Raw genomic sequence first — 25,865 nt, forward strand, 5'->3', positions numbered from 1 at the left:
ATGCCTGAGCTCTGGGATATTATTTGCACTGGTTGCTTTAAAGTTGCATGGTCCTGAACTAAATATCCAAAAATGTTGAAGAACTTCAAAGGATCATAATGCTCAAGTAATCCAACAAGTATTAACAGTCTCTCCTCCCTAAAAAGAGAATCATTACATAACTAATTAATTTGCCATAGTAAATAATCCACTGACATTTACAATAAGCATCCCTATTGGAGGTTGAAATAAATATTAAGTTGCACGTAAAACTATAAATAGTAAGAATTTTGATGCCAGGCAGTTTCAAAATACTATGGAAAATAGATGACTGCTGGCTATGTGAAATAAATTTGTAGGTCTCAGCAACATGAGCATGCAAACAGCGCAGCTATCTGTGAAAGCGGCCACGGCACAGACCTGCCCAGCACCCTCCTGTCATGCCGGCGGGGGGCACTGGTCTGTACGTCCCATGTCTCACTGAAGTGAAGTGTCTGGATTTTGGTTTTAATAGCTTTAGCTTGTCTCAGCTGGAGGGAGTCTCAGCATGAAGTCTCCATTTAAAGGCTGAAGCACAGTGTGTGTGTTTGGGATGGAGTCCCCCCCACTGCCATGGATGGTACGGAGAACCCCTTGTAGGATGGAGGCAGAGATGAGTACTTGGGGTAGTGTGAGACCTTCTAGGCAGGGGTGTTGTGCAATTTTGGTTGCTGTCACACCTGCTGATCTCAGCTGGCCTGTGAGGTTGCTGGCTAAAGCTGCCCATCGTGCCCCCTTCCCTCAGTGGAGGTTACGAACCCCTTTGACTGGTTCCATTGCCCAGACGTTCTGTTCATGTGCTCTGGGTGCTAGAAGCAGCAGCGTCTTAGCTCAGCTGCAGGGCAGGTGGCAGGACTCACAAAGTGATTTAAAATGCCAAGTATCAAAGCAGCAAGCAGAGAGTGCTCCTGAGCGTGAGGGGATGCTGTGCAAACTCCAGTGCTTTGAGGTGTTGTAGGAGTATCGTGCCTTGATCCCAAATTACTGCAGGCCCTGTGTAGGTCTGACCAGCCTGTGCTGATGTGCCTCCTGACTTGTGTGGCTCGTAGCTCTAAAACACAGGCATGCGAGTCCCACGGAGCTCCGAGGATGAGCACTGTTTTCTGTGTCACACAGGAAACCCCCTGGTTGCTCTTTCACCTCATCCTAATGCATAATGACACTATGTGCTGCCTCGCTCTCCAGCTGCCACCATAAACCTATTTTTGTTTCTGGCAGAAGATGGGGACTAGGCAGGCCCAAGGCTTGACTTCCACAAACCAGTTCCTGAGCTGCACGTGGACCTGGCTGAAGGTCTGTGACAGGGGATCCACCTTGGCCAAATCTCAACCTGTCATCCTTTCCCTCACAAAAAAATGAGCATTTTTATAAGCCTTGTTGCATATTATTTTCTTATCATTTGTAATTATTCGTATAGGTTACTGCTGCATATATATAGATGTAAAGATAAGTGAGAGAGAGCATTATTGTACTTTTTTTTTTTTCACAGACTTTTGATGAACATTCCCTGTGATCCCTATTCTTGGAAGACCAGCCAAAGACCAAGACCAGGACATGTAACTGGACTCTGGTCCTGCAGAGGTTTGAAGATGGAGCCCTGTGGTCCTGCAGCTCAGAATGGTTTAATTGACCCAGAATGGTTTAACTGACCCAGAATGCTGTCAATTCACAGCTAAAAAGGGGAAAGCCAGGAGTCAGAGGATGCAGTTAACCCAGCGTGATGTAACCAGAGGAGGCTTTGGTGGCACAGGGAGCTAAGCAAGCTGTGTAGTGAGCAGCACATGTGAAGGGCATGTTTCTGCTGAGAAATGAAAGCTAGTGCAGAAGGTGACATTAGAATAAGTCAGACCCCTGGGAAGCGTAACACAGGTCACAAAGGAGAATGCTGTATCACAACAGGAAAGGGATAAATAATAGTCTTGAACATACTGGTGTTTAACACAACCTGGTCAGCAGTGATAATACTAAGTGAAAAAGGATACTGTCAGAGCAAGGGAGCTGAAGATGGATGAAAAGACTTGGAGGTATGGAACACCGTATGAATATCAAACTTAAGCAATAAGACAACTTGGCACAACAAGCCAAAGAGTAAGACAGAAATGTGCACAGCTATTTAAAAGACTAAAGAAAGTGAATTATTCCTCTAATTTACTCTTTCATTGAATACAAGAGCAAGCAGACACATCTGAAGCCTAAGACACTGACAGTTTTAAACAAAATGAGCAGTTGGAGAGCATCTGAATTTGTACAACAGCTTATAAATTAGACCTAGATCCACCGATGCATTTACACCTGATAGGCATACCTGTAGGTATATTCTGTTTTGATACTTGAGTTTGTTATCCTAGTCTCTTTGATCAGTTGCTACTCTTAAGCATTTTTGTCCATTGGTAGTGGTTGTGCAGGTGAAGGGGATGTGGCCATTGCAAGACAGTGATTTGAGGACTGAGATCTATTGACTTTATATTCTGCTCATGAATCAGTGAAATCTCTGACACATAAATTATCTGAGATGTTAGGCAACTCCACTCCTTTGGGTAGGTGTGTGAAGCCAGTCATTATACTTGGACAGGCAAATGGCTGGGGTGCTCACCACATCATGGGCTGCAGGGAGAGAGGACTGACTCTTGCTGGCAGCATTAGCCTGAGCTTTCTGGCACACAGAAAGGTAGCTAAGGAAGACATGGGACTTGAGTTCACCCAAACTCCTACTACAGCAATGAGAATATTCACAGGGTTACTCAGCAGAAAAGAGGGATCAGTACTCTCCTGCCATTGAACATACATAATTGATTACAAGAATTAGGAAGAAATTTTTACTTTCTTGCTTCAGGGTTTTGTCTGATACCTCTGGTACGGGTGCCCGCGACAGCATTTCCTGCTTAAGGTTTAAACAATGAATATGCCCATTTTGTTGTATTGCTCTTTCTTTAAATGGTGTGTTGCAAAGGGCTAAGTTTTGAATGGAAGTGGTACATGGAGTCCCGCTGGGTAGGACCATTTCCATAGGTACTTTGTTAAAACGCAGGATGATGAAGGATCCGAGGCAGAAGCAGCAGCCGGCATAGTGTTAGAAAATCAGAATACTGCTTTGCAGCTTCTTGTTTGACTACACTGACATTGGCACAGATCCTGTTACTATGAAAAGGTGTAAAATCTGCAAAAGTGCCTACTCAAGAATCAAAGTCTCATCAGTATCACTTATTTCTAAATGACACAAACACGTAAAAGCTCACATCCCTCTCATTTCAGTGAAATATAGCTCCCTTTGCAAATGGTATCCAAAATATGTTAGCAGAAAGGCTTCAGTTTCTGCTTCAAGGATGAGCACCCCAACATTTACCACAGCATCTGTCCAGAGCCATGCATTCTGCAAAGCCCTACTTGAATTCTGCTGAATGTTTAGGAGCAGATTTATTAAGGATTTATTTTACAAAGGTAGTGAAATACCAAAATTTGAGAGATTTCACTTAATTGTTTAATTTTGCTTGAGATCTAATCTTTAAGAAAACAAGCTGAAAACGTCCTGTATATGTCCCTTCCTCCCCAAAAGAGAGCATTCCTGCATTTGGATGAATGTTTGTTTATTCGTTTGTTTTAGTAACACTATGATTAAGCAGATGTTAATTACATCCTTAATGCAATTGAATTAATGTAATAAATGATCATCTATCTTTTTATTAGATTCCAAGTAATTATTTACACCCTCATCATACTCTGGTTTTGTTTACATGTTATAAAAGCTTACATTTCCTACTCTCCCTGCTAAAAACTGCAAATTTGTCAGTGGAAGAAGGTAAGTCACCAAATGTTTTGGTCTACGTGAACTTTTCAAGTGGGTGGGTATTCATTTTGAAGTTATATGATCCTGACAAGAATAGTGTCTGTGAAGTCAAGGAGAAACAACGTCTACCATCTCGGTGTCCTTAAACAAGCTGTACATTTCAGTAAATATCAGAGATTTATTGGTGAGCCAGAGGGAGATGAAGGAAAGGCTAAGGTTAAGACTGCCATTTATAACTTTTAAATCACTAATGATCAGGATGAAAATTTAGTCCTTTGAAGTCTCCCAGGCTGAATGGTGTGAATGTTTACTATTGACCCCTTCTGCTGCTTCTCTTTGGAGCTGTGCCAGCTCCAAAGCTCCATTTTGCACCCATGTCCTAAGGGAAATATTTCTCGCAGTAGTTAAAAGGAAAATCAGTGTAGAGTGGTACCTCTTGCATATTCAGTAATAAAATGTTACACTTTGCATCGGTGATTCACCTCTATTTTAAAGACCAAAAGGCCAAATTATGTGAATCTCTGAAGAATATGGAAAAACTCAGGAAACTCAGGTGAGACAGGTAGACCTCAACAAGTCAGGAGGAAATAGATAGCTCGCGTTTCTGTTCTGTCTTTTCGACTTGCGTCATTCATCCAAAGTCGCTAGTCAACTTTCTTTCAAAATCAAGTAATTTTTCCTTGTAGAAAGCAAATCAGCTTGTAAGAGCTCCTATCCAGCTATAGAGTAATTCTGTTTACCGCAGTTGCATTTTCTACAGTTAATAGAAGGTATTGGTTGATCACCATTACCACTGAATTACACTATTAACTTTCTATCTTATGTGATTTGAGTAATGCAACAAAGGTAGGTAAAAATGGGCTTTCTGATGTGGATGTGCCACGAGCAGCACCTGTGGCTTCCAGGAACAAAGCCTCTTCCTCAGGGAAGACCCAGCATCTTCTTGAAGAGGCACAGATTGCTAAGGATTTAAAGGTCTGTCTGGAGCCATGTGTGCCAGACTGCTGTATTAGAACTGATCTTACGCTTGACTTCGATTACTTCTGCCATGGTGAGTATTAAGGTTAGAAATATTGGAGCGGCATTTAAAAAAACAAAAACAAAAAGGAACTGTTAAGGGTGGAGGAGAGCAGGGTTTATCCCATTCCTAGTTAAAGCAGGTCTCTAAACAACAGTGGTAGCTCAGGCCTGCAAAATTCATTCATCTGTTTAATAAATTCCAGAACTAACAAAGTTATCCAAACAGGTTCAAGGATTCCTGTTATGAAAAGTGACTAAAGCATTTTATTTGTTAGGCTCTGGGCAGCAAGAGAAATGCGGGAGGATGCAATCATACAGCCACTACGGACAACAGAACGCCACATTTCACGTTTTCTTGCCTTAGCATTTCTCAGCTTTTCCCAGTTTCTCCACAGCATGTACTCCAGAAGCATTTCAGGTCTCCACTGCTATTATTATTTGAGATAATACCCCATATGTAATTCTACTCTAGTTAAATATGTTAATAAAATTAATATACTGTAAATACATCTGTAACTATGCCCCTTGGAGTATTTGATGTGCTCTAAAACAGGCTTGTGTTTAGTCCCCTGATACAATGAGAAGGTCTAGAAGAATAGGAAATAATAACGCAGCCTGCAAGCTCATGTCATGCCAGCTATTTCATGCCAAATGTTGTTTTCAAGCACCTGGCAAGCACAATTCATTCATTTTCCAAATGTCAGTGGCCAGCCAGCTCCTCAGGACATTCCCTCCCAACACAGGGACACTCGATAGGTGCAATCGGGCAGCTCTTGGCTGCCAGCCTTGTTCCCGAGTCACGTGCGCAAACTGTAAGGACGGAAGCGCCTCTTGTTTCTGTTTTTGTCTTGCAAGCGGCAACTTTTTCTGTTATCCTTCCTGTTTATTTTACTCCGCCATCAGTATTTCGCGGTATTTCAACGGGGCTTTGACAGATGCATATTTGGAATACTGAAAATACTCCATAGGTGCCTAGACGCAACAACTGGTTTCTGCCGTAATATGCAAAATATTAATGGTATGCTGTAAGCACCTATCTTTCAGGGGCCGGCACAGCTGTGGGACTCGGGCACGTGCTCGGATCTGCTGTGCATGCCATTTCTCATCACTGTCCTCTCCAGGATACAGTGCTCCAGACCCAGTGTTGGTGGGGCGAGCGTAGGTTTTGGGAGGCCTCTGCCCACCAGTGCCTGAGCCCAGGGCGCTGCTCCACCACCTCCTGCTTTCCAGCTATAGGTCCCATCGCAAGGCCTCTACCCTAAAGCTCGTGTCTACCATTGGCTGGCAGCTATAATGTCATCCGAATAGTGAACTGAAAGAGGCCTTGTCACTACACAGAGGGTGTCCTCAGTAGGGTATTTGCATACAGCCTGTCTGTGCAGCCTTTGAGATGCAGGCTTGGCTTCAGTGGACATAATACGACTGTATACAAATGGTTTTGGAGGTTCTCTAACTCATAAATATAAAAGCACTTGTCATTTCCATCCAAAATAAATTCAAATATGCTTCTTCCTATGCCTGAAAATACATTTTCTTCCATCTTTTCAGTATCTCTCATTTTAGTGTGAAGAATGTGAGATGGGCAAACACAGGGTTTTGAAATGTCAGCCAATTAGCTAGTAGTCATAAGGTGAATTGAAAATGGTTTTCCTTTTTTTCTTTGTGAGACAGCATCTCACATATCTAAACACTTTGCAGTCCATATCTCTAGCAGCTGAAGCTATCCTTTTATTTTTTTGTGTCAATCACTGCAGACTTGCAATTTAAACAACTGTTAAAAACACTCTGATGCTTAATATAAAAAAATGTTTGTAAAAGTGGCCAGAAGCATTAATGATAGACTTTACAGCCCGCTATATGCTCTATGTATCCAGTATTTTTACCTATTTGGCAGCAATGGATTATAGAAGTGCTCAGTCTCCTGGGTAAAGGATGAAGCTCACATGTCCACGCTGAGTCTTTGAAATGTCTTTGCTGCCTTCAGGCTGCTCTATTGACAGAAATGGCCACAGTTACCAGCAGGAAATAGTAAAACTGTTGTTTCTTGCTGTCCGAGAAGAAAGGACACTGGACAACAGGGTGTGTGTGTGTGTAAAAAAAAACCAAACCCCAACAGCTTCAACCCCCCACCCCTTCCATGAAGAAGTGGTGCTTGGATGAAGCCCTAAATCTTCAAAGGTGTGCAGGTGCCCACATAGCCTTTTGGGGACCTGACATAAACTAATTAGCATTCAGGTAAATCGGAGGAGATTGAGTGAAGTCTGGTTTACTGGAAGCAGTCCTTGGCTAAAAGTTGCCCTTGATCCTGCATTTGTTCACTTTTAGGGAAAAACTCGTATTTCCTCTCAGCATGGTCAGGCAGGAGACAGGCTGAAAGGTGCATGGTCAGAGAGGGAATGCTGATGCTTTGGAGAACTGACCTTTGTTTGGAACGAGGGCTGTGTTTACGATCCTGCCTTTCACTGGTCATGTTTTGTAGCCATTGACTCTGTTCATGTTAACATTTGCACTAGTATGTAGTATGGAGTAGTACTCTGGATGCAATTAAAAACCCATGCAATAGATAGCTTTGTCAAGGATGAGGGGACGGCAGTACCTGATTACCAGCACATATGGTCATTGGTGCCAATGGAGCGTTATAGTTTACTCTCCGGCTGAGTCATCTCCCCCTGAGGAAGTTGCATGAAAATAACACTTAACAAGGGTGATAAAGACTGTAGAGATAAAAGAGAGTGAAGAATCTGTTAGCAATATTTCTGTAGCAAGCAGATGACTGAATGCATTTCCAAATGTTACGTAATTTCTTGCGTGACTCACAACACCACAGTCTATAGAGCATATGCAACATTTGGTACAGCAGCGAATCAGTGTAAATACCAACAACATTTTTGTAGTCTTAGGATATGCTCACAGAAGTAAACCTGCAAATTTGCATTAACGTTCTTTCAGATGGGGATCTTGTATGATTATATAGTGGTTTATTTTTTTTCTTGTTTTGTCACATCTTTATTGATAGCAGGAAAATCACATTGTATAAAGTATTTTTCTTAGAGCAGTTTTACACAAAGAGTCAATAAAATGCACTGCTACGATGTCTGCATTATTGACTTCTTTCAGTGGAACTCAAGCCAGCCTGCTGTAACAGCAAGCTGGTGTTTTCTGCAGGTTTTGGACACAGATGTTTTCCTGAACACTTAATAAAAGGAGGCCTCCTGATAACTTCACTTATTCCCACAATTTAAAAATTGTATCAAAGTCCATTGAATATCTTCAGCTGAGAAAATGAAGGAGATGGGACACCTGTGCTGTCATTGAAGACCTGATGCTTCCTTGGTGTTGCTTCTTGGGTCTTCCTTGGGCTCCTAAGCCATCTTTGCTGTGCTTCAGTGTGGTGTTCTTGCAGGAGTGCCTGAAGCTTCCCAGCCCACTTCTTTTTTGCACTTCTTCCTGCACCACACACCCTGTTCAGCTTAGCATTTGTGGGTTTTGGTCAATTATCCCCTCCACTCGTGTGCATCCAGTCAAAATCCTCACATTCTTCTTGACTCTCTACTGCTCACGTTTTCTTCTTCCTACCATCTCTCTTGTCCTAACATCCTCCTACCTTATTTTTGCAGTACACCCTCCTTTTAAGTTTCTCTTCCCCATGTAATGTGTGTGTTCCCGTAAAGAAGGGCTCATTCTCCAGTATTCCTGCTCCTTCCTCTCGCACTTCTGCCTAATGCCCAGATTCCATCACAATTAGCAGAGAATCACATAAAATAGGCCATAAGGGACACTCAGAACTCCCTCAATCTGTAATCTTGTCCACAGTAAAAATATGCTGCACCTGAAATCCTACTGTTTCTGTAGTAATCTAATTCAAAGACATTCTTACAATTAGAACATTTTTCTTCATGCCTAACTCGGATCTCAATTTTCATGCAGTTTAAGTCCATCTGTTTTTGTCTTAATCCCCGTGGGCATGGAAAGCAGCTTTCTAGAGCAGCTGTTTGTGTACTAAGGACAGTTACTCCTCAGCCTTCTACCCTCTTCATAGTCCTATCTAACAAACTTCAGTTTCTTCTGTGTCCGATATCGTCCATTTTCTTTCTATTTTTTTCTCTCCATAAACAGTCCTTTTCCCTCTCTTTAACACATATAGGTCCCCCATAGCTTCTCCTTTCCCCTCACTTTCTTCCCTTTCCCCATACCTTCTACTCTCCTGTTTTCGATTTCAACATGTCTATACCTCATTGTTCCTAAACATTGGTTTTCAATCCTTCTGACAATGCCTGTTCTGCTGTATATCATGGGTGCATGTGGAGGCTTGTTGCAATCTATGCCAGGAATGTGTTGCTTTGGTATGGCAGGAATGCATGGAAGCCATCCGCTGTGATGTAAATGTCTTTCAGTTACCTTCTCTTTGCAGAATGTCTTTTTTAGTCCTAGCCCCTGTGAAATGCTGCTGGTGCTCTTCTGCCTTCACTGTTTCCATGGTAGCCGATCCCATCCTTTCGTGACATTCTCATCAGTGGCCTAAACAAAATCTAGAACTGTCATAATTAAAATGGAAAGCAGTTTACAATATTTTTGAAGGCTGGGTGGTATTACATGATAAAAGTACTTTGCAGCTAAAAATGGATAAGTAATTAAGCACCATTATCTTAAATTATGACACTTTCAGAGGTATTCTGTGGAACATGTCCTGAATATAGTAAAATTGCAATGTTAAATACAGTTAATGACACTGTTCCAGAAGTACAGAACGTAATGGGTTTAATTAACCCAGAGTTACTGCAGCCTGATTTTAACTACCACCCCCCCCCCCCCCCCCCCCCCTTCCTTAAAAGCACTCCCAGTTCAAGCATTTCAGTTGTGTGCCTTGGAATCAGACCCAGATTTGGATTCTGACTGAAATCCCAAAATTAGAGCTTGTAGCTCCAATGGCTGATCCAAAATCCAGATCTAAATGCTTTCAACTTTTGGCATATTTTTAGACCAGATTCAACATTTTCATAGGCTGCAGTTTTCAGCGTAATATTTGATTTCCTGCTGCTTCCCCCCTTCCCCTCCCTGCAAATGTCTTTGAATGGTAACTGTGAGGTGTTCAGAGGCTGGAAAATTTTTAAACTTAGGTCATTAAGTGTAGACTAAGAACTTTAAATATAGGCAGCCATTCTCAAAAACCTTGGTCATGATCTGTCTTTTGTGGCCTAATGCAGTGTCTCTGCCAAGCTGCTATTCAGTGATCCACAATTTGGAAATTCGAGAAAGACATGTCTCCTCTCTCAAATTAATGTATTGATTTCAAAGGAATTCAGGTACTGTCATGGATTAACACACACATTATTATAGTGAAGGATAACACCTGGAATTCTACTCTTTGACTATATTCTGTATTTTCTTCCAATTTTGGATAAATCAGCATAAAAAAAAGCAGAGTTCAAAACCTATGGCTTAAAGCCTATAATTCAGCTTTCTGTCATTTATTGCTTTTTACTTAATTAACATTGAAGCCACTTATGAAAGTAAAACCTAGTCTTTGTCTAAATGTATGTGCCCCAATTTCCATGGATCTGTCTGATTAATCAGTATAAGACATGGAGGAAGACATATAAAGACTCAGGCAAGTGAGCAAAACCAAATTTCCAACAGAGGATGTATTTTATTCCGTCCAACAATCCACATGTTTATATATCAAGTCCAGAAATCATCATACCACACCGTCCAAGTAAATCGCAACCCTCAGCAGGACTCCTTGTCTTCTGAGTTGAGAATCAGCTTCAGCTGTATGGCCAGTCTTTTTCACAATCTTGCTGTGGACAGTTGTGGTGGAGTTCATAACCCAGTTGATACAAGATTTTTTTTCTCAATGATGACAGCATTATGTTGGTTTCTATGAATTACTAAGAGCCATTAGAAATATCTGTGTATAGTGTTTTCAGTCATTTTCTTTTCTCTTCTCTTCAATTCCCACATACTGTGTTTAAATCACTGTCCTGACACTGAAAATAGCGAATATAGATTTGAAATCAGAATACAGCTGCATAAACCAGCATCAATAGTATGCAGAAAACCGGACCAAATGAAAATTGTGACATGACACATGCAATTCGGCGTAGGTCAAACTGCAAGAGAGATGGTTTCCATAGCCATAGAAAGCTAAACTCGCTGCTTAAAGAAGCATGCTCAACTGAAAAAGCATGTGTTACTGGAGGAAGTGGTGGAAGTGTGGGGACAAATGGCTGTGTGTGGGGAAAAGAAGAGTATGTTGAATTTTCTAGCGTTGGGGGCTGGGTGGGCAGTGAAAGATAAAAGGTAATTAAAAAAATAGTGGAAACCCAGAAAAAATACAACCACCACTATTTCAACGGTGATAAGGAAAATCCTGTTCTTTTCCATCACTGGAAAAAATTCAAGACCTTCCTCTTGGAGAACTGGCACTCAATATCCTGCCACTTTGCACCTAAAATCTCCCAGATAACCAGTCCCAAGTGACTGTGAAAAACCTTAGCTGCAACAAACACATATTGAAATGATGAAATTTAGATTATCAGGTTAAAAAAAGTCATCTGTTCCCTGCTTTTTTTTTTTTTTCCCTCTTTCTAGCAAAGAAAAGGAAGAAACATGAGAGACTTAAACAAATTCTGTTACCAGCTTCATTTTTGTTATTGGTTTTCTGGGGGTGAGGGATTTGTTCAGCTGTTACAGTGATGGTCACAACATAAACTGTTTAGACAGATGAAGTTTTGACTTTTTCCTCCTAGTCTAAAAGCCATTGACATTATAGACAGTTTTTCTTAAAGATGTTGGGTATGGAAATTATATTTACCTCCTACAATGGTAGGAGGTGTAACGTCTCTTATTTTGCAGTTTCTGCGTCCAGTAGAAAAAAAAAATTGAGATGGATGCTGTAGGTGGCTCAGCTACAGCATGTTGGCATCCACAGCTTCTTGCTCAGACTTAACATAATTTCTATTTTTTCCTGGTTCTCTGAGTATTAAAATGAGAGAATGAGAAGACTACTTCATTTGAAAGGCTTATTTATTTTCTCTTCTCTTCATTTGCTTTGTTTACTGAATTACATTTCCATAGGAGAATGGTACATAGAACTGTCTTCCTTGACCAAACGGTTCAAATGAGCTATGAGTAAAATCATTTAGATATCATTCACAACCATGTTTTATTAGTAACAACTAAGAAAGTTACTGTAGCTCAATGAGCAGTACATTTCTGCAGGCTTTTATCATTGCATCCACATTATTGTCGGAATCTTTTAATATTGTGTAACTGTATCTTAATAGAGCTTTTAATAGAGATGTAATGTGTCATTAGAAGTTATGTAAATAACTATTTCAAGACTTTTAAACAAATGCTCATAAAGAGGTGTTTACTCCTTTTAAAGGCAGCACTCAGTTGTATTAATGATTTTTTTAACATCCATCTGTATCTGAAACGCAAGTTGTAGTCATGTCATGAAATTTCTGCTTTTAAACTGAATCCCTCCTTTTGGAAAGCAAATGCAAAAGATTCCACACTCTCCATTCCTTACTGCTTTTCTGACAGGAAGGCAAGGTAAGGACTAGATATACTGAGTAGAGAAAGGACTAGATACACTAAAAAGCAATGATAACAGATGATTTTTTTTCTTCAGCCTTTGGCACCTCAACATCATTCATTTGCTGTCTTTCTGTGTATACTATATATATTGTATAAACAGATAAATGGAGTTGCTGAAGAAACCAGACCGCAAATTCAAAGGTGAGAGCTCACTGCCTACTGGCATCTGTGGGCAAAACCACAACTGTGCCAGGAGAAACTACTTTGCTTTGGAAAAAATTTCCTTGCACTTAAGTGGTGTAAAATTTTCCATGCTAGAGCAAGTCTTGGAACATTAAGTTGCATTGTGTGTCCATGGGTATTTTTTCCCCATAGGCATAGCAGATGCATTCCCACATAAACCCATTTATAAGTTTACAACTGATAGAAACCACCAGTAAAAACATCTCAGAGGAGATCTGCTTTCAGGCACCATAGAAAAATTGTTGTATTTCTATGTACATGTTGATTTTTGAGAATTATGAACATTGATGGGCAGGGAAAGCTGTCGTATTTCTCAGCTGACTATGAAAACTTTTTTTTCTTCTATTTCTGGGCAAATCCTTTGCTTGTTGCTGTTAAGATTAATATATGCCTGAGTATATTATCACCTTTGTAGAACTTAAGAAATATTTAATGTCAACTTTCCTTTCACTCTTGAACATGTTATACAACGTGGATCACAAAATGTCAAAGAAGAGTTGTCTCAGTGAACTTGACTGTAAAATTTTCTGGCATTATAGTTATTTCTGCTTATTTTTCTTGAGAATGTATTTTTCTCTACTTGAAGTGCCAAAAATTTTCTTCAGGGAGTGAGTTATTGCATAGAAAATACAAATTCTTAAAGTTAAGCCTCATGCTGGTAGAATTATTTTAAAGAATAAGAGAGTAACAATTACTTCCTAAAACCATGTTTCCATTACATAGGAACTACTAAGAAAACTTGCTCTCCTTTTCAACTAAACATTAGGATTTCAGTACAGTTGGCTAGTAATCTGAACTGGAATCACAGAAAATAAAATTCTCAGCTGATTTCCTAGTTCAGCAAATGCGGTGGCTTTAAGACAGTTGTAATGGTGAATTTTCTCTATGTAGAATATTGGCTCACAAACTTCATGCTAATTTTGAACGTATGAAGACCTTGAGAAGGGCGGAAGTCTAAAGAAGTTGTTGATTCACTTACAAGAATAGCTGTTAATGGACCAGTCACTCACTGATTAAAACAAGATTGATTAAACCATCCTTGTAGTGGGAATATAATTTAAGATGCTAAATTTATAATGATACAAAAATCCTGTATCAGAAGGTAGAAGACACCTAAGGAAACTTGACTTTTTTTTCCTCTTTTTTTACCACTTTTAATTGTTTCCCAGAATCGTTTTGTTGAAAACAGTAACTCACAATGATTTCAAAGGGGCCAGGACTTCACCCATCTTCCTGCTTCACTCCTTGTTTATTGAATTTGTTAGAAAAATTGTTTCCAGAGTGAACAAAGTAATTCATAAACAGGAAAAACTAGTCTGAAACTCTATTAATAACCAACTTATTTTTATTAGAGCAAATACAGTTGTGAAAACTGTACATTGTACATTTTGGGTCAAGAATTATAAATAGAGAAACTCAAAGATAAAGAGTTCATTCTTTGACAGCAAGAAACTTTAAATAGACAAAATGACATTATTAAGTACATTGGCAGGCTTCATTGTGCTGTCCAAAATGTAGTGTACAGTATAACAACCAATTATAAATAGCCTTTCATGTAAAATACAGCTGTGCACATTTTAGAAAAATACCAACAATTTGTTTGAGCTTTGTTTTAAAAAAGCTTATAAATCATACATATTTATAAATGGTACTAACATGCTTACTTAAATTTATAAACATTTTCATAAGCTTTGTTACCCATTATTTCCAGAGCATAAAGTATTTTAAATAAACATTTAATAGGAATTAAATATGTCAGTTACAAAAATTACCTCTCCATGTAAGGAGACAGGGTCTGATTTCACTGTTGGATGGAACATTTTGTCCATTATATCAAGGCTTACACAGTAACTTGTAAAATTTTGTTCTTATTTAAAAATTACTTTCCTAAATTTAAAACACAATTTAAACTTTTTTAAAAAATAAATATACAAGTTCTATTTTCATTTGCTCTCTTTCTGCTTTCTTCTTTATCCACACTGGTCAAAACACAGGATTCTCAACATACTTCTGTAAAAAACACCACGGTGTTACTGCCCTGCTCAGAGCTGCTTCGCTGCACAATATTCAGTCCCTACCTATGTTACTTTAATATGCTGCATCAAAAGATAGCTAAAGTACTTTGTAAGAATGTTGCCCATTAAACCATGCAAACACTTAGAAAGTTTACAAACAGGTTCAAAAACTATATTGTATGAAAGGTTTTCTAATAGCGATAAAATAAACCGTAATACAAGCCCTTTGCTTTTTGTAGCTTTCAATTAAAATATTTACTTGCCAAATGATCACACCACATATTTTCAGTAAATAAGCATGCTTTTGATTAATATAGGGTACAATAATTACAGTATAATGGCACATAAAAAGAAACATGACCACATCATTTGAACAAAGGGCTGTGAAACTACTTAAGACAAACTTTCCAAATGAAAAATTTTGACGCTTTTTTAATGCTGAGGTAAAATCATAAATGGACTTTAAAGACACTGAAGGCATCAAATCGATAAACAATCACTTAACATTTCTCAACGCTCTACCTGAATGTATTCAACACAAATCTAGTATTTAAAATTATAATTTATTATGAGCATTAGCTAGCTTAACTGTCATTGGCATTAATGTGCACTCAGACAAGACTTTATTTTCACCGCTGGCAAAATACCTCAGTGTTGAAACATCGTAATTCAAATCACCAATTACCACAGCACCAGAATTAAAAAAAAAAAAAAAAAAAAAAAAAAAAGAAAAAAAGTCAACATGCAAACCCTATATCTCATCTTTCTTGGCTTATTCTGATATTCCACCTCCTGTTTAGAATGTGCTGATATCAACTTAAGATTCTTATTCTTTTATTATGAAAAATTTTGCTTGCTACTGGCATAAGCATTTGAGCATTTTTAGGAAGATATCAACATCTTTAAGTTTTGCAGTCATGGTACATTACTTACTAAACCTTAAATCAAATCGGCTCTTCAAGTTTAGGAAAATGAATTTAAGAATTTTATCTTCGGATTAGAAAAAGACATTTCATTTTCTGCTTCTGCTGCTAGGCAGAACTGGTAGCTTTCTCCAGGTTGGACTAGACACTATGTTATGGCTATACATCAAATTTCATAAACAACGAATGAACAGAATCATGCACAGGCAAATGAAATTCAATCTCCCAGAACACTGCAGGAGATGTTAAAAGCAGCAGGTAATGGAATAAGACTGGTGACTGATGCTGCTAACTATTTCTTCTAATGAGATAGGAGTGAACGCTGGAATCACTTCCACAGCAACAGAATCCTCTGACCACATTCCTCTGGCAGTCGTTTTCCCATCTCCCCACTAAAAACATCAGACGGTAAAATAGTAAGGCAGCTGTTAGCTTCCATCAACAAAAAGTGCAGCTCCGTACATTTCCAGTTTAGTCACACTCTGCTGGAACAGATGGAGAAGCCAACGCACTTCACTGGCGGGGCTGCTTCAGCAGATTATTTTGTTTGTTTTCCAACATGGCTGCTTGCTTCACCTTTCAGAGGACCCCAAAGCCACGAGCCATCAGCAGAGAAACTGATCTGGGCCCCTGGCTGAATTTTCCAAGTTTCATCTCTCTTGCGTCCCATCCTAATTCCAAGCCTCCTTCCCTGTGTCTGAGTATGACAGGTGCCATTTAAAAGGCTGATGACACAACTGCAGAGAACTGTGGGCTAACACCACTAGTTGTCATGACTTCACTGAAGGGTCAAAACAGTTACATTATTAAATAACTATGTTGAATCACATTCAGGCATAGCTAAAATTAAAGTAGGGAACATTAAAAGTATGCAAAGAAATTAAATCTTTATCATTTGAGGTGGGGTGGATATGGTGATTTTATATGAAAACAAGACCTTTCTTACCTTTCCTAATTCCAATCAAGTTAGAAAATGGACAAAAAGAATGGCTAAACCAATATTCAACAGCATTACCAGTGCGATCATGACTGAGTTAGGGCCCTGAAAATAAAATAAAGATACCAGAATTAATGCAACCTTCCACACTGCACAGCAATGAGCATGACCTGACTTTGTAATTTCTACTGGTCTTGACCTTGCTCTGAAAGATTACCTAAATATTAAAAATACAGACTCTGCTCCTTAAACATAGCCATTATCCTTGGTATTCAGGTGAGCTGAATAACATCTCAATGATATTGTGAAAATGAGCTGGATAAATACAGGTGAGAGAATATTATTACAATGTTCTTAATTACACTGAGATTAAACCATCTGACAAATACGACTGCATAAACAAATGAAAACAAACCCATGAACACAAAAACAATATCAGCTTAAAATAAAGTAAAACAAAGAACTTGAACTACTTTAGGAAAGCCGGAGCACTGCTCTTCACCCTTACAGTAGGTTCCTTCTCTAATTCCAACCCATTTCAAAACAGACATGACAATGTGTTTTATGAAAAGAATACCCTTGTTTTCATAACCAAAAGGAGAAAAAAAAGTCACTTACCATCGCACTAACATACCTAGCAATGTTTCCATTACAGATTAAAAAACAATTTCACACCTGTAAAATTAAACTCGTTTTGATTTACTCTGACACTTATCTTACAGACCTATGTACTGAAGAAATGAAAAGTCAAAATACTCTTTCCCTTCCTAGCTAGAGCTAAACTTGGTTAGAAAACTTAATCATTACATAACTTTAGTCTTTCTGTGAAGCCAGAGAAGGAAGTTTTTAATTCTTTTCAGCAATTTTGGATAAATTTTTTAAAACACGGATGCTTTCTAATGAGCAACTTGAAATAATGTCCTGAACAGATGGAAATTCTCTTCTGTTCTCCTCTTCATGTATTTGGTTTACTACAACATATTTTCACAAATATTTGTATACGCTTATATTTCAAGGTTGCACATTTACTCTAAGTAGAAACAGAAAAACTCTTCACTCAGACAATACTTTCTTAAATCACAAAAAAGCCCACCAAAAAATCTCTGCAGAAAGCTATCTTCTGAGATACGTAAGGATCACTGGCTTGCATAAGAAGGTAAATATTTCATTAGAAATGACATAATTTTTTTCTCTTTCCACATAAGGCATGCCTTGCAGAAGTTCATTATGCTTCATGACAATGCTAAGATTAGCTATATAATTTCTGGAATGCTAAGGTGTAAGAACTTGCTATTATTAATTTGCTGCAGCAGTGTAACTGGGAAGCTGTTGAATAGGACTTGTGTCATTACTATATCACATGCTCTCACCCCGAAACAGTCTCATTAAACACTTTCTACCAGAACACACCTTTACACAGTAGTTAATATGGCAGGCCAGATATGTACTGCTAAGTTCTTGAAAAAGTCACAAAATATATTATGGCAAGTACTCCTTAAATCTCTGGGGAGTCTAAACCCAACCAGCACCTCTATCCATAAAGTTCCCTTTGCACCTATTCAGAAGTATCTGTTCACATGCTGAGGAACTAGGTGTTCAAGTTCAAACAATGACTGGGACTATCAGGATGCTAGTTAAATGTTGCCATAGGGGTAATGGTATTGGCAGAAACATTCACATTTTACTTAACAGCAGAATGTCTAAAATACTTACTAGGAAATTGAAGACTAGGTTTAAGGTCACCTTAGTCAAAGGGATTTTGAATAACAAGTTCCCACTTACCAGTGGTATGTTTTAACCACTGGGTCACAGAAAAGAAGCGGAACCACGTTCCTTCCTTCTTATTGGAAGTGAGCCACTATGTGCCAAAGAATATGAGACACCTGGTGACAGAGAACAGGCATAAAAGGAAAGCATGACTCCAGATATGGTTACATTTCTGACCACAGCACTGTAAGCAGCCTTGCTGTTGTAGTAGTGTGTAACTTAAGGTTAATTTCTTTCTTTCTGCATGGTCACAATTGTGCTGGCTACTTCTGTGCTTTTCTACTGTGAAGGAAATCCAAGTTCCCATCAGGATTCTCACCAAATGCACTTGGCAACTGTGAAATTTATGCATGAAAGCCATATTGGAAGACTTTGAGCAATAGAATTTGTTTTACTTGAAACAACAGCTACTTTGAGAATCTCTCAGTTTTGCTGTCTTGGAATATCAGTGTCAACACCCTTAGAGTGAACCTTCCATTTAACAACTTCTTTTGCAAAAAAAATCCCTGACTCTCATGACAAACCAGAATAGTATGTACATGCTAATATTACATACCTCTCTACAGAAAGTATGATTACACTATTAATTTCCACTAAGATTTGGGTTCAGCATCTTTCTTTCCCGTGCTGAGCCACTAGAACAGAGTGCTCAGAGAAGTTGTGGATGCCCCACCACTGGCAGTGTTCAAAGTCAGGTTGGATGGGGCTTTGAGCAACCTAATCTAGTGAAAGATGTCCCTGCCCATGGCAGGGGGGATGGACTAGATGATCTTTAAATGTCCCTTCCAGCCCAAACCATTCCATGATTCTATGATTCTAATAGGGACTCCCTGTTTGATCAAAATCAGGTCAATAGCTCCTTTATAGTTTGGGATCGCACCTAAAGATTTTATAGTTATACTGCACCAGGAATTGCAAGGAATTGAAGGAGATCATTGCCTAATACTGCTAAAATTCACTGGGATTTGGCCGTCTAATGCTTTGCATATTTGAAAATTACATCCATGGAAATCAAGTTGATTTATTACTACTGAAGAAAAATTTGGACTTATGGGGACTTCAGAGGAGCCAGGAACTCATTCATTACCTGAAATATGTCCTGAAACAGCATCCTGATAGCTGCAAGACAGCTTTTGGCTGAATGGCAATTTAGGACTGCAGCTCAAACAGCAACTCAGTATCATTAGTGCACAGTATTACAGAAATAAGCTTGGTGGAGGGGGAGGGGACTTCTCTATTAATGCATCTGTCAGTCAAGTTAGGTATAACAATCTCACCACAATAAAATTAGATAAAGTAGGCTAAAAAACCTAGGGGCTATAGTCTGAATCAAGAAATCTCATCTACAAAGACAGGAGAAAGTGACACCTTAAGAACTGGGTTGTTGATTTTATATGAAGATCAAAGAAAAATGTGTTAACTGTTTATGATAATGATCTTTGCCTTATACAAAGAAGTAAATCTCATCTCCTTTGGCTTGCTATGTGAATTTTGCTTCCTCTTCTGATTAACTACAACTTTCAGCTCAAAGCAGAATTTCCTGATGTACTAAAAAAAGATCAAACAATATTTGTACAGCACATGGTTATTATGCAGTAAACTACTACCTGTTTTGTAGACACCTATGAAATGAGCATTTAATGCTTTAAGACAAATGCCATAAATACGACTTCAGTGTCCTGCAAGGGCTTAAAATAGCAAAAGTCAAAATTAGTCTGAACAGTCCAAGAGTGACCAGAACAGGTGCACTAAAGAAGCTGTAGTAGAAAAACTCCAGTCCTGCTTAAAAACTGCCCTTTCAGCTTCTAGTAAGTCAGACACTTAGGTAGCTAAAAATATAACCATATGATTAGTTTTCATTTGTGGAGGGAAGAAAGTTATTTTCCTAAAATGTAGTGCCAGGAAGTATCAAGACTAGTCTTGTAATCCCATTGCATTAGGAATGCCTATTAAATTTAGCATAAAGTTCTTGCTCAGAGGTTTTTTTAGGGTCAGGCAAATGCTGATCTATTTTTCTAACATCATGGTAGTTATACCCCTTACTAAATGGATGTTAAATGAGCAAAGAGGTGAGAGTAGAAGCACACTGGGTAACATTCAGCAAAACGTAATGATTTTAGATACAGGTAAAAACCAGGATAAACACTCTGTATGGCTTAAAAATCTTTACCTACAAAATGAAAAAAATGAAAATATAGTAGAACACTTGTGTCTGGGCTTGTACCTGACCTAGCAACACATGGACGCATATCAGGCAAATAAAATGTGTATTCATGAATATACACTACAATGGTATTTTTTGCAATTCAGTTCTCCTTTTTACCCAAATCCAAGACAATCTCAAATTAGTCCATATTCAAGGTGGGACAGCAGCATGCACGCTGAGACCGGGGCTAGAGGCTGCTAACAAGCAATTAGAAACAACAGTCAGTACTGGTTTGTGGTCAAGTGTCTCTGTGCACACTTCACACTGTGGCAAATATAAGGTAATTTGAAGGTGCCTAATTGTCAGTGAAAAAAGGATGATTTACGTCTCATTTATTAGGGTAAATGCCTGCAAACAGGCAACTATTTTGGAGCAGCTGACCAATGGTGAGTTTGTCATCATGCTTTATGCATGTTTTTACCTTGATAAAACTATGACTCTTTCTTATGAGTTCTGAAATGATTTTAAACTGATTTTTGAACATTAGAAAAGAAGTACATAGAGAAACACATTTATATGTGTGGTGTAAGATGTATGTGCTGATATTTTTCAAGTATAATGCCAGAAATGGGGATATCTAGAGATATCTAGAGAACAATACTGTTCCTATAACTAACATATTGCACAGATGACACTCTTAAGGATGTAACAGATTCACAGAAAATATGAAACATTAATTTGATTACTAAAACAGCTGCTGCAGACTTTTCTGTAAATAAAGTTGTTTAAAGTTATTAATCCAAATTAAAGTTTATGTTTCATTCAGATGTGAGAAACGGCTTTGATTTAGATACATAGAAGGAAGAACTGAAAATCTTACATTCTGTATCTATGTTCTTAATGCATTATCACTGGAAACTTGGAAAAAGCACAGCACAATTTTATACAGCACTTTTGGATAATCTAATGAAAGTGCTCAATAAATGTTATAGATTAATTTTTGCATTCCAGAAACATGTTTTCTCATTCTCTTTTCATGAGAGTGAGAGTTCTTTTCTCTTTATATGACTTTAAAAATATATTTTTAACCTTCTATGAAGGATTGAAGGCAGGTTTACTTTCAAACCACAACAAAATCATTTGTCAGGATGACTATAAAGCAATTGCAATTACTGACTAAAACAAAATAATTCCCCAGTGCAGCCCTAGAATTCTGAAGTCTCTCAACATTTAGAAGTGTTTGGGATAAAGAGAAGTACACTAATAAGACTTCTCCTCAGTAACTGCGCACTCTTAGGTTACGCAGCCACTGTGTAACTGCAGCACACTGCTGCGCTCAGTCCAGGAGCACTGGCAGAATAGGCTACTATTTTTCTGAAGTTGAAAGGTGATACTAAAAACTAAAAAGAAAAGTCTCCAGGCAGTGTTAACAGTCATTCTGTACTAAGTCTTTCCCTCAGCCTGATAGGCCAGTATTCTACTCCTTTCTGCTTTAATTGTTTTAGGATTTTTACTCATTTCAGCATTTTAAAGAAAGAAGCATGTATGAAATTTATTCTATAAGGGCAAATTTATAGACACATATGGAAGACATCTTTGAAAAAAACACATACATCTACATATATCTTAAAATACCATTATATTAAAAATGAGTTCCTAAATTCTACCTTCCTCCCTTATTGAAATGCTGATAATAAGAATAACGCAATTAGGGTGCTCCAAATGAAGCAGAGGGACAGTTCCCAGATGACCTATAGTATCAGTAAACAAACAGCAGCTACTGTACAATATCTCATCATTTTTTCACCTTTCCTGGTAAGAAGCCAAAGGTTCACAGTCCTTATCCTGATTATTCTAGAAGGTCAGTAAACTACTGTTTAGGTGCCCTACTTGGTTTCTTAAAGTGAAGACTCCCTCAGCTCTAAACCATTATTTGATTTGGATGGAATGTAGGAAAAATAAGGACTATTTCTAGCCACTTATTTTAACCAGAGCCAAACAAAAAATTCCAATTCAGGCTAAAATTCTGTGCACGCTCACTCAACATTCACAAGCCTGACAGCTTTGTGTTACCCTAGATAGGAGTCATATCTGTGAGATTTGAAAGGTTAAAGGGCTGATATCAGCTGTATTACAGATTTGCAGATTACAAAACCACTGTGAACATCTACTTTGATCCGCACAAAACAGAATATAAGCTTCCTGCTGAACTAGAGGGTATCATTTTGACAAAATGCTCATTATTGAACTATTCAGTGACAGTACCAAAAACTCAGCATCTGAAAACTGATGTTACATTTAATTAATACCATTAAAAGCAAGTTAAAAGATGACTTTTATCTAAATCTGTCCAGCTGTTGGATCTTCTTACATGTTTACCTGTTAGCTTGGGAAACTATTTTATAAAGTGTACTTACAGAAAGTGATTTAATGTGTCAGATTTTTTTACATTCAATCTTTCATTATAAGATATGTTTTAATCACTCTTACAGCTCTTCATGGGACTTCCCCTTAAGGTTTTTTCATTTTAAATCCCTGATTTATGGACACTGTATTTTATTCCAGAAGTGGTTGCACCAGTGCCAAAACCAGATAAAACAGACTCCCATGTACTCTTGCTTAATCTTTCCTGTTGATAAATCTAAGGATTATATTAACATCTCTGAACAACAGCAACAGACTGGGAGCTCATGCTCAGTTGCCTCTCTTGCTCCTGATCCACCAACCTTTTCCAGTCCCGATCCTGCATGGCCAGGCTCTATTAACTGTCTTTCAATATAGAATCTTACATTGTGCTGCACTACACATGGATAATTATACTTGCATCTTTCTTAGCAGGTGATTTGGATCAGCTTGTATTGATGATCTATTGTCTTCATTATTTATCAGTTTCCTGGTGTCTGTGTCTTCTGTAAACTTCATGGGTAATACTTTTATGTCCTCTTCCATGTCATTAATAAGAATGTTAATAAAATAGAGCAGCAGAATTAATCTAAGAATGATCTCACCAAAATAATACCAAATTACTGATGTTTTTCTAATTATTTTTTGAGAACCATCAGTCATTTTTTTAAAAATTATTTTAATGTGACATTTAGCCTTTGCATTACTCTGGCTTCCTTGTCAGAATAACTAACTGTGTAAAAGCAAATCAAGTGACCTTCTTCATTGAGGATATGATTCCTTTGTTACACCTGAAGATGTCAGCCTTGTTTGACAAGATCTTTTACAATGCATGTTGGTTGGAAATTCTTACCTCTTTATTTTTAATTACTTTATTAATGAAGACTGGTGTCAATTATTCAACTGTTTGCCTGAGATCAGTGCTAGGCTATCTGGATCTCATTATATGGGTCATTCTGTTTATCCCATCAATAATGACACACTGTTTTTTTTCTACTGGAGTACCAAAAATGATTCAAAGAAACAACGCTTATAAAAAAGAAACATTATGACAATTATCTAGACCTCTTCATTTGCTAAAGGTTAACTTTAGAATCTACAACTAACATTCTCCTGAGTTTCTCTTGGACCAGAAATAACTTTATCATCATCATAGATTCTGAATTCGATAACGTGGCTTCTTCTCCCAACATGGCATAGAAATGCTATTAGTCATCTCTCCTTTTCTGTGTAACTATTGATAGTTCTATTATTTCTAAATAATAATGAGATTTTGATTCACACTGATCTGAATGTATAGTTTTAAAACTCCTCCATTTTCTGATGAAAAAAAAGTAAAATTTTTCACATCACTGTAAAACGCAAGCATTGTTAGAAGTATACATTTTAAAACAGTTCATATTTTGATGCAAATTGCCTGTTTTTAGAGCCTACAATCAACACAGAGAAGACAATGAAAAGGGAGATTTTCTGGACTGGGTCAGACCACAGGCCAGCATCCTGTCTCCAAGAGTAGTCAAAAGTAGACCTTTGGGGAAGAGCATGAATGTAACTTCCAGTACTGCCCAATTATCCACTGAAGTACAACGAACATTGTTCTGGCAGGGGGAATATATGTATCTGCAAATATGCATCTACACGCACACAAAACGCACATATATACATACATACACACACTAATACACACACTATCACACTTTTGTGTTTATGGATGCAATAGGGATTCATGTCTCAAAAGTCTGTCAGTATCTGGCTATCAACTATCCCTTCCCAGTTTTCAAAAAGGATAATATAAAGGACTGGAGTATTTGTTCCTTACTCCAGTCTGGTGTAGTGGGTTCTAACTAGCAGATTGTATCCAGATGAAGATTTGTCAGAAGTGAGCTTTACCTGTCTTTAGGTTACAAAGCTCAGTACTAGGAGGCAAAAAGGCAGTGAAAGTGAAAAGGTTTCTTGCAGTACTCACCGAGCTGTTTTCTACTTCTTTTTCCACTGCTGAATGTGACTCATTATTAGCTGGGTTCTTTGGTGCAGCAAATTCTGGTTTCTTAATTTTTGTGTCAGGTTTGTTTTCTTTGGCATCTGGCTTACCCCCAGATCTAGCAGGACTTGGCTTCTGTGAGGGTGGTATCCGTGCAAGTGTTGACGGTGATGGGTTGACATATTCATCTTCTTCCCTGAGCTCCTGTGGAAGCACTGTTGGATTCATTTTTACATAATAGCCATGGTAGTGATCATGCAGCTCCCCATTCTCTGTGCTGATGGGATTGTGATGGGCTGAAAACTTTGGCTGGTGTTTCACAGCTACTTCCTCCTTCATTGGTGTTTTTGAATATAAAGGCTTGTTAATTGTGGGTATTATATTCTCAGTGGCTAAAAGCTTTTTTTCTTGACTGAGTCTTGCCCCAGAAGTGGAGCTTTGCCTTTTCAGTTGTTTTGAAGGAGAAGGCTCAGAAGAAAGAGGAGGACTATGCCTTGGACTTGCTTCTGGGGTTCGAGGGGGTGTAGTACCTTTTCGATAAAAGTGAGGTGACTCTTTTGGGGTAGGCGGTTTGTCCTGAACTTTTTCTTCAGATTTTTCTTTCACCTCCATTCCTTCTTGAAATTTTTGTTTGATATAATCAGGGCCTGAAAAATAGTGTAATAGAAATATTATGATTAAAACAAGAATAAGACTTCACAGTAAAACTATTGCATTGGGATGTCACACTGGACTACCTTGCTAAAATGCTGGCAGGGGCAGGTGTTACAAAAAATTCACTGATATCCGTAGTGATTTACTTTAAATTGCTCAGTAGTTGAAGTTACTGTACCTTTTGGTAACTGTCAGGACTGCTTACTAATTCGGTTCAGTCACTTTCTTTATGTCTTAAGCTTTGCAAAGGGTCATAGGACATAAATTGTCTCTGAGTGAAGTCTGAGGGACTGAAGACTGACTTACCTTACGTATCTATCATTCTTTCTTTTTCTGAGAGGCATGTTTTGAGGTACGTTTTGCTTAATTACCCTAATCAATTTAACTTCTACCCTCATGATCATAGTATCTGTTTGACATGGAAGTAATTAA

General features: G+C 38.2%; 1 protein-coding gene across 5 annotated transcripts in view; it reads right to left on the reverse strand.

Annotated features, from left to right (window-relative positions):
• Positions 1 to 10,449: 10,449 nt before the first annotated feature.
• The window catches only part of JPH1 (junctophilin 1), a 91,828-nt gene continuing 76,412 nt past the window's right edge, over positions 10,450 to 25,865 (reverse strand). The window contains exons 4-6 of one of the 5 annotated variants that reach the window (XM_069779541.1): positions 24,765 to 25,426; positions 16,492 to 16,587; positions 10,450 to 10,809 (exon numbers count right to left, since the gene is read on the reverse strand). In XM_069779541.1, the coding sequence (XP_069635642.1) occupies positions 16,507 to 16,587; positions 24,765 to 25,426 (743 nt within the window). In that variant the 3' untranslated portion in view covers positions 10,450 to 10,809; positions 16,492 to 16,506. Of the gene's footprint in view, positions 10,810 to 13,934; positions 16,386 to 16,491; positions 16,588 to 24,764; positions 25,427 to 25,865 lie in introns of those variants that run through there. The other 4 variants (XM_069779540.1, XM_069779539.1, XM_069779536.1 and 1 more) reach the window with 4 other exon arrangements.

This window comes from Haliaeetus albicilla, chromosome 3, assembly GCF_947461875.1.
Source record: "Haliaeetus albicilla chromosome 3, bHalAlb1.1, whole genome shotgun sequence".
NCBI lineage: Eukaryota > Metazoa > Chordata > Aves > Accipitriformes > Accipitridae > Haliaeetus > Haliaeetus albicilla.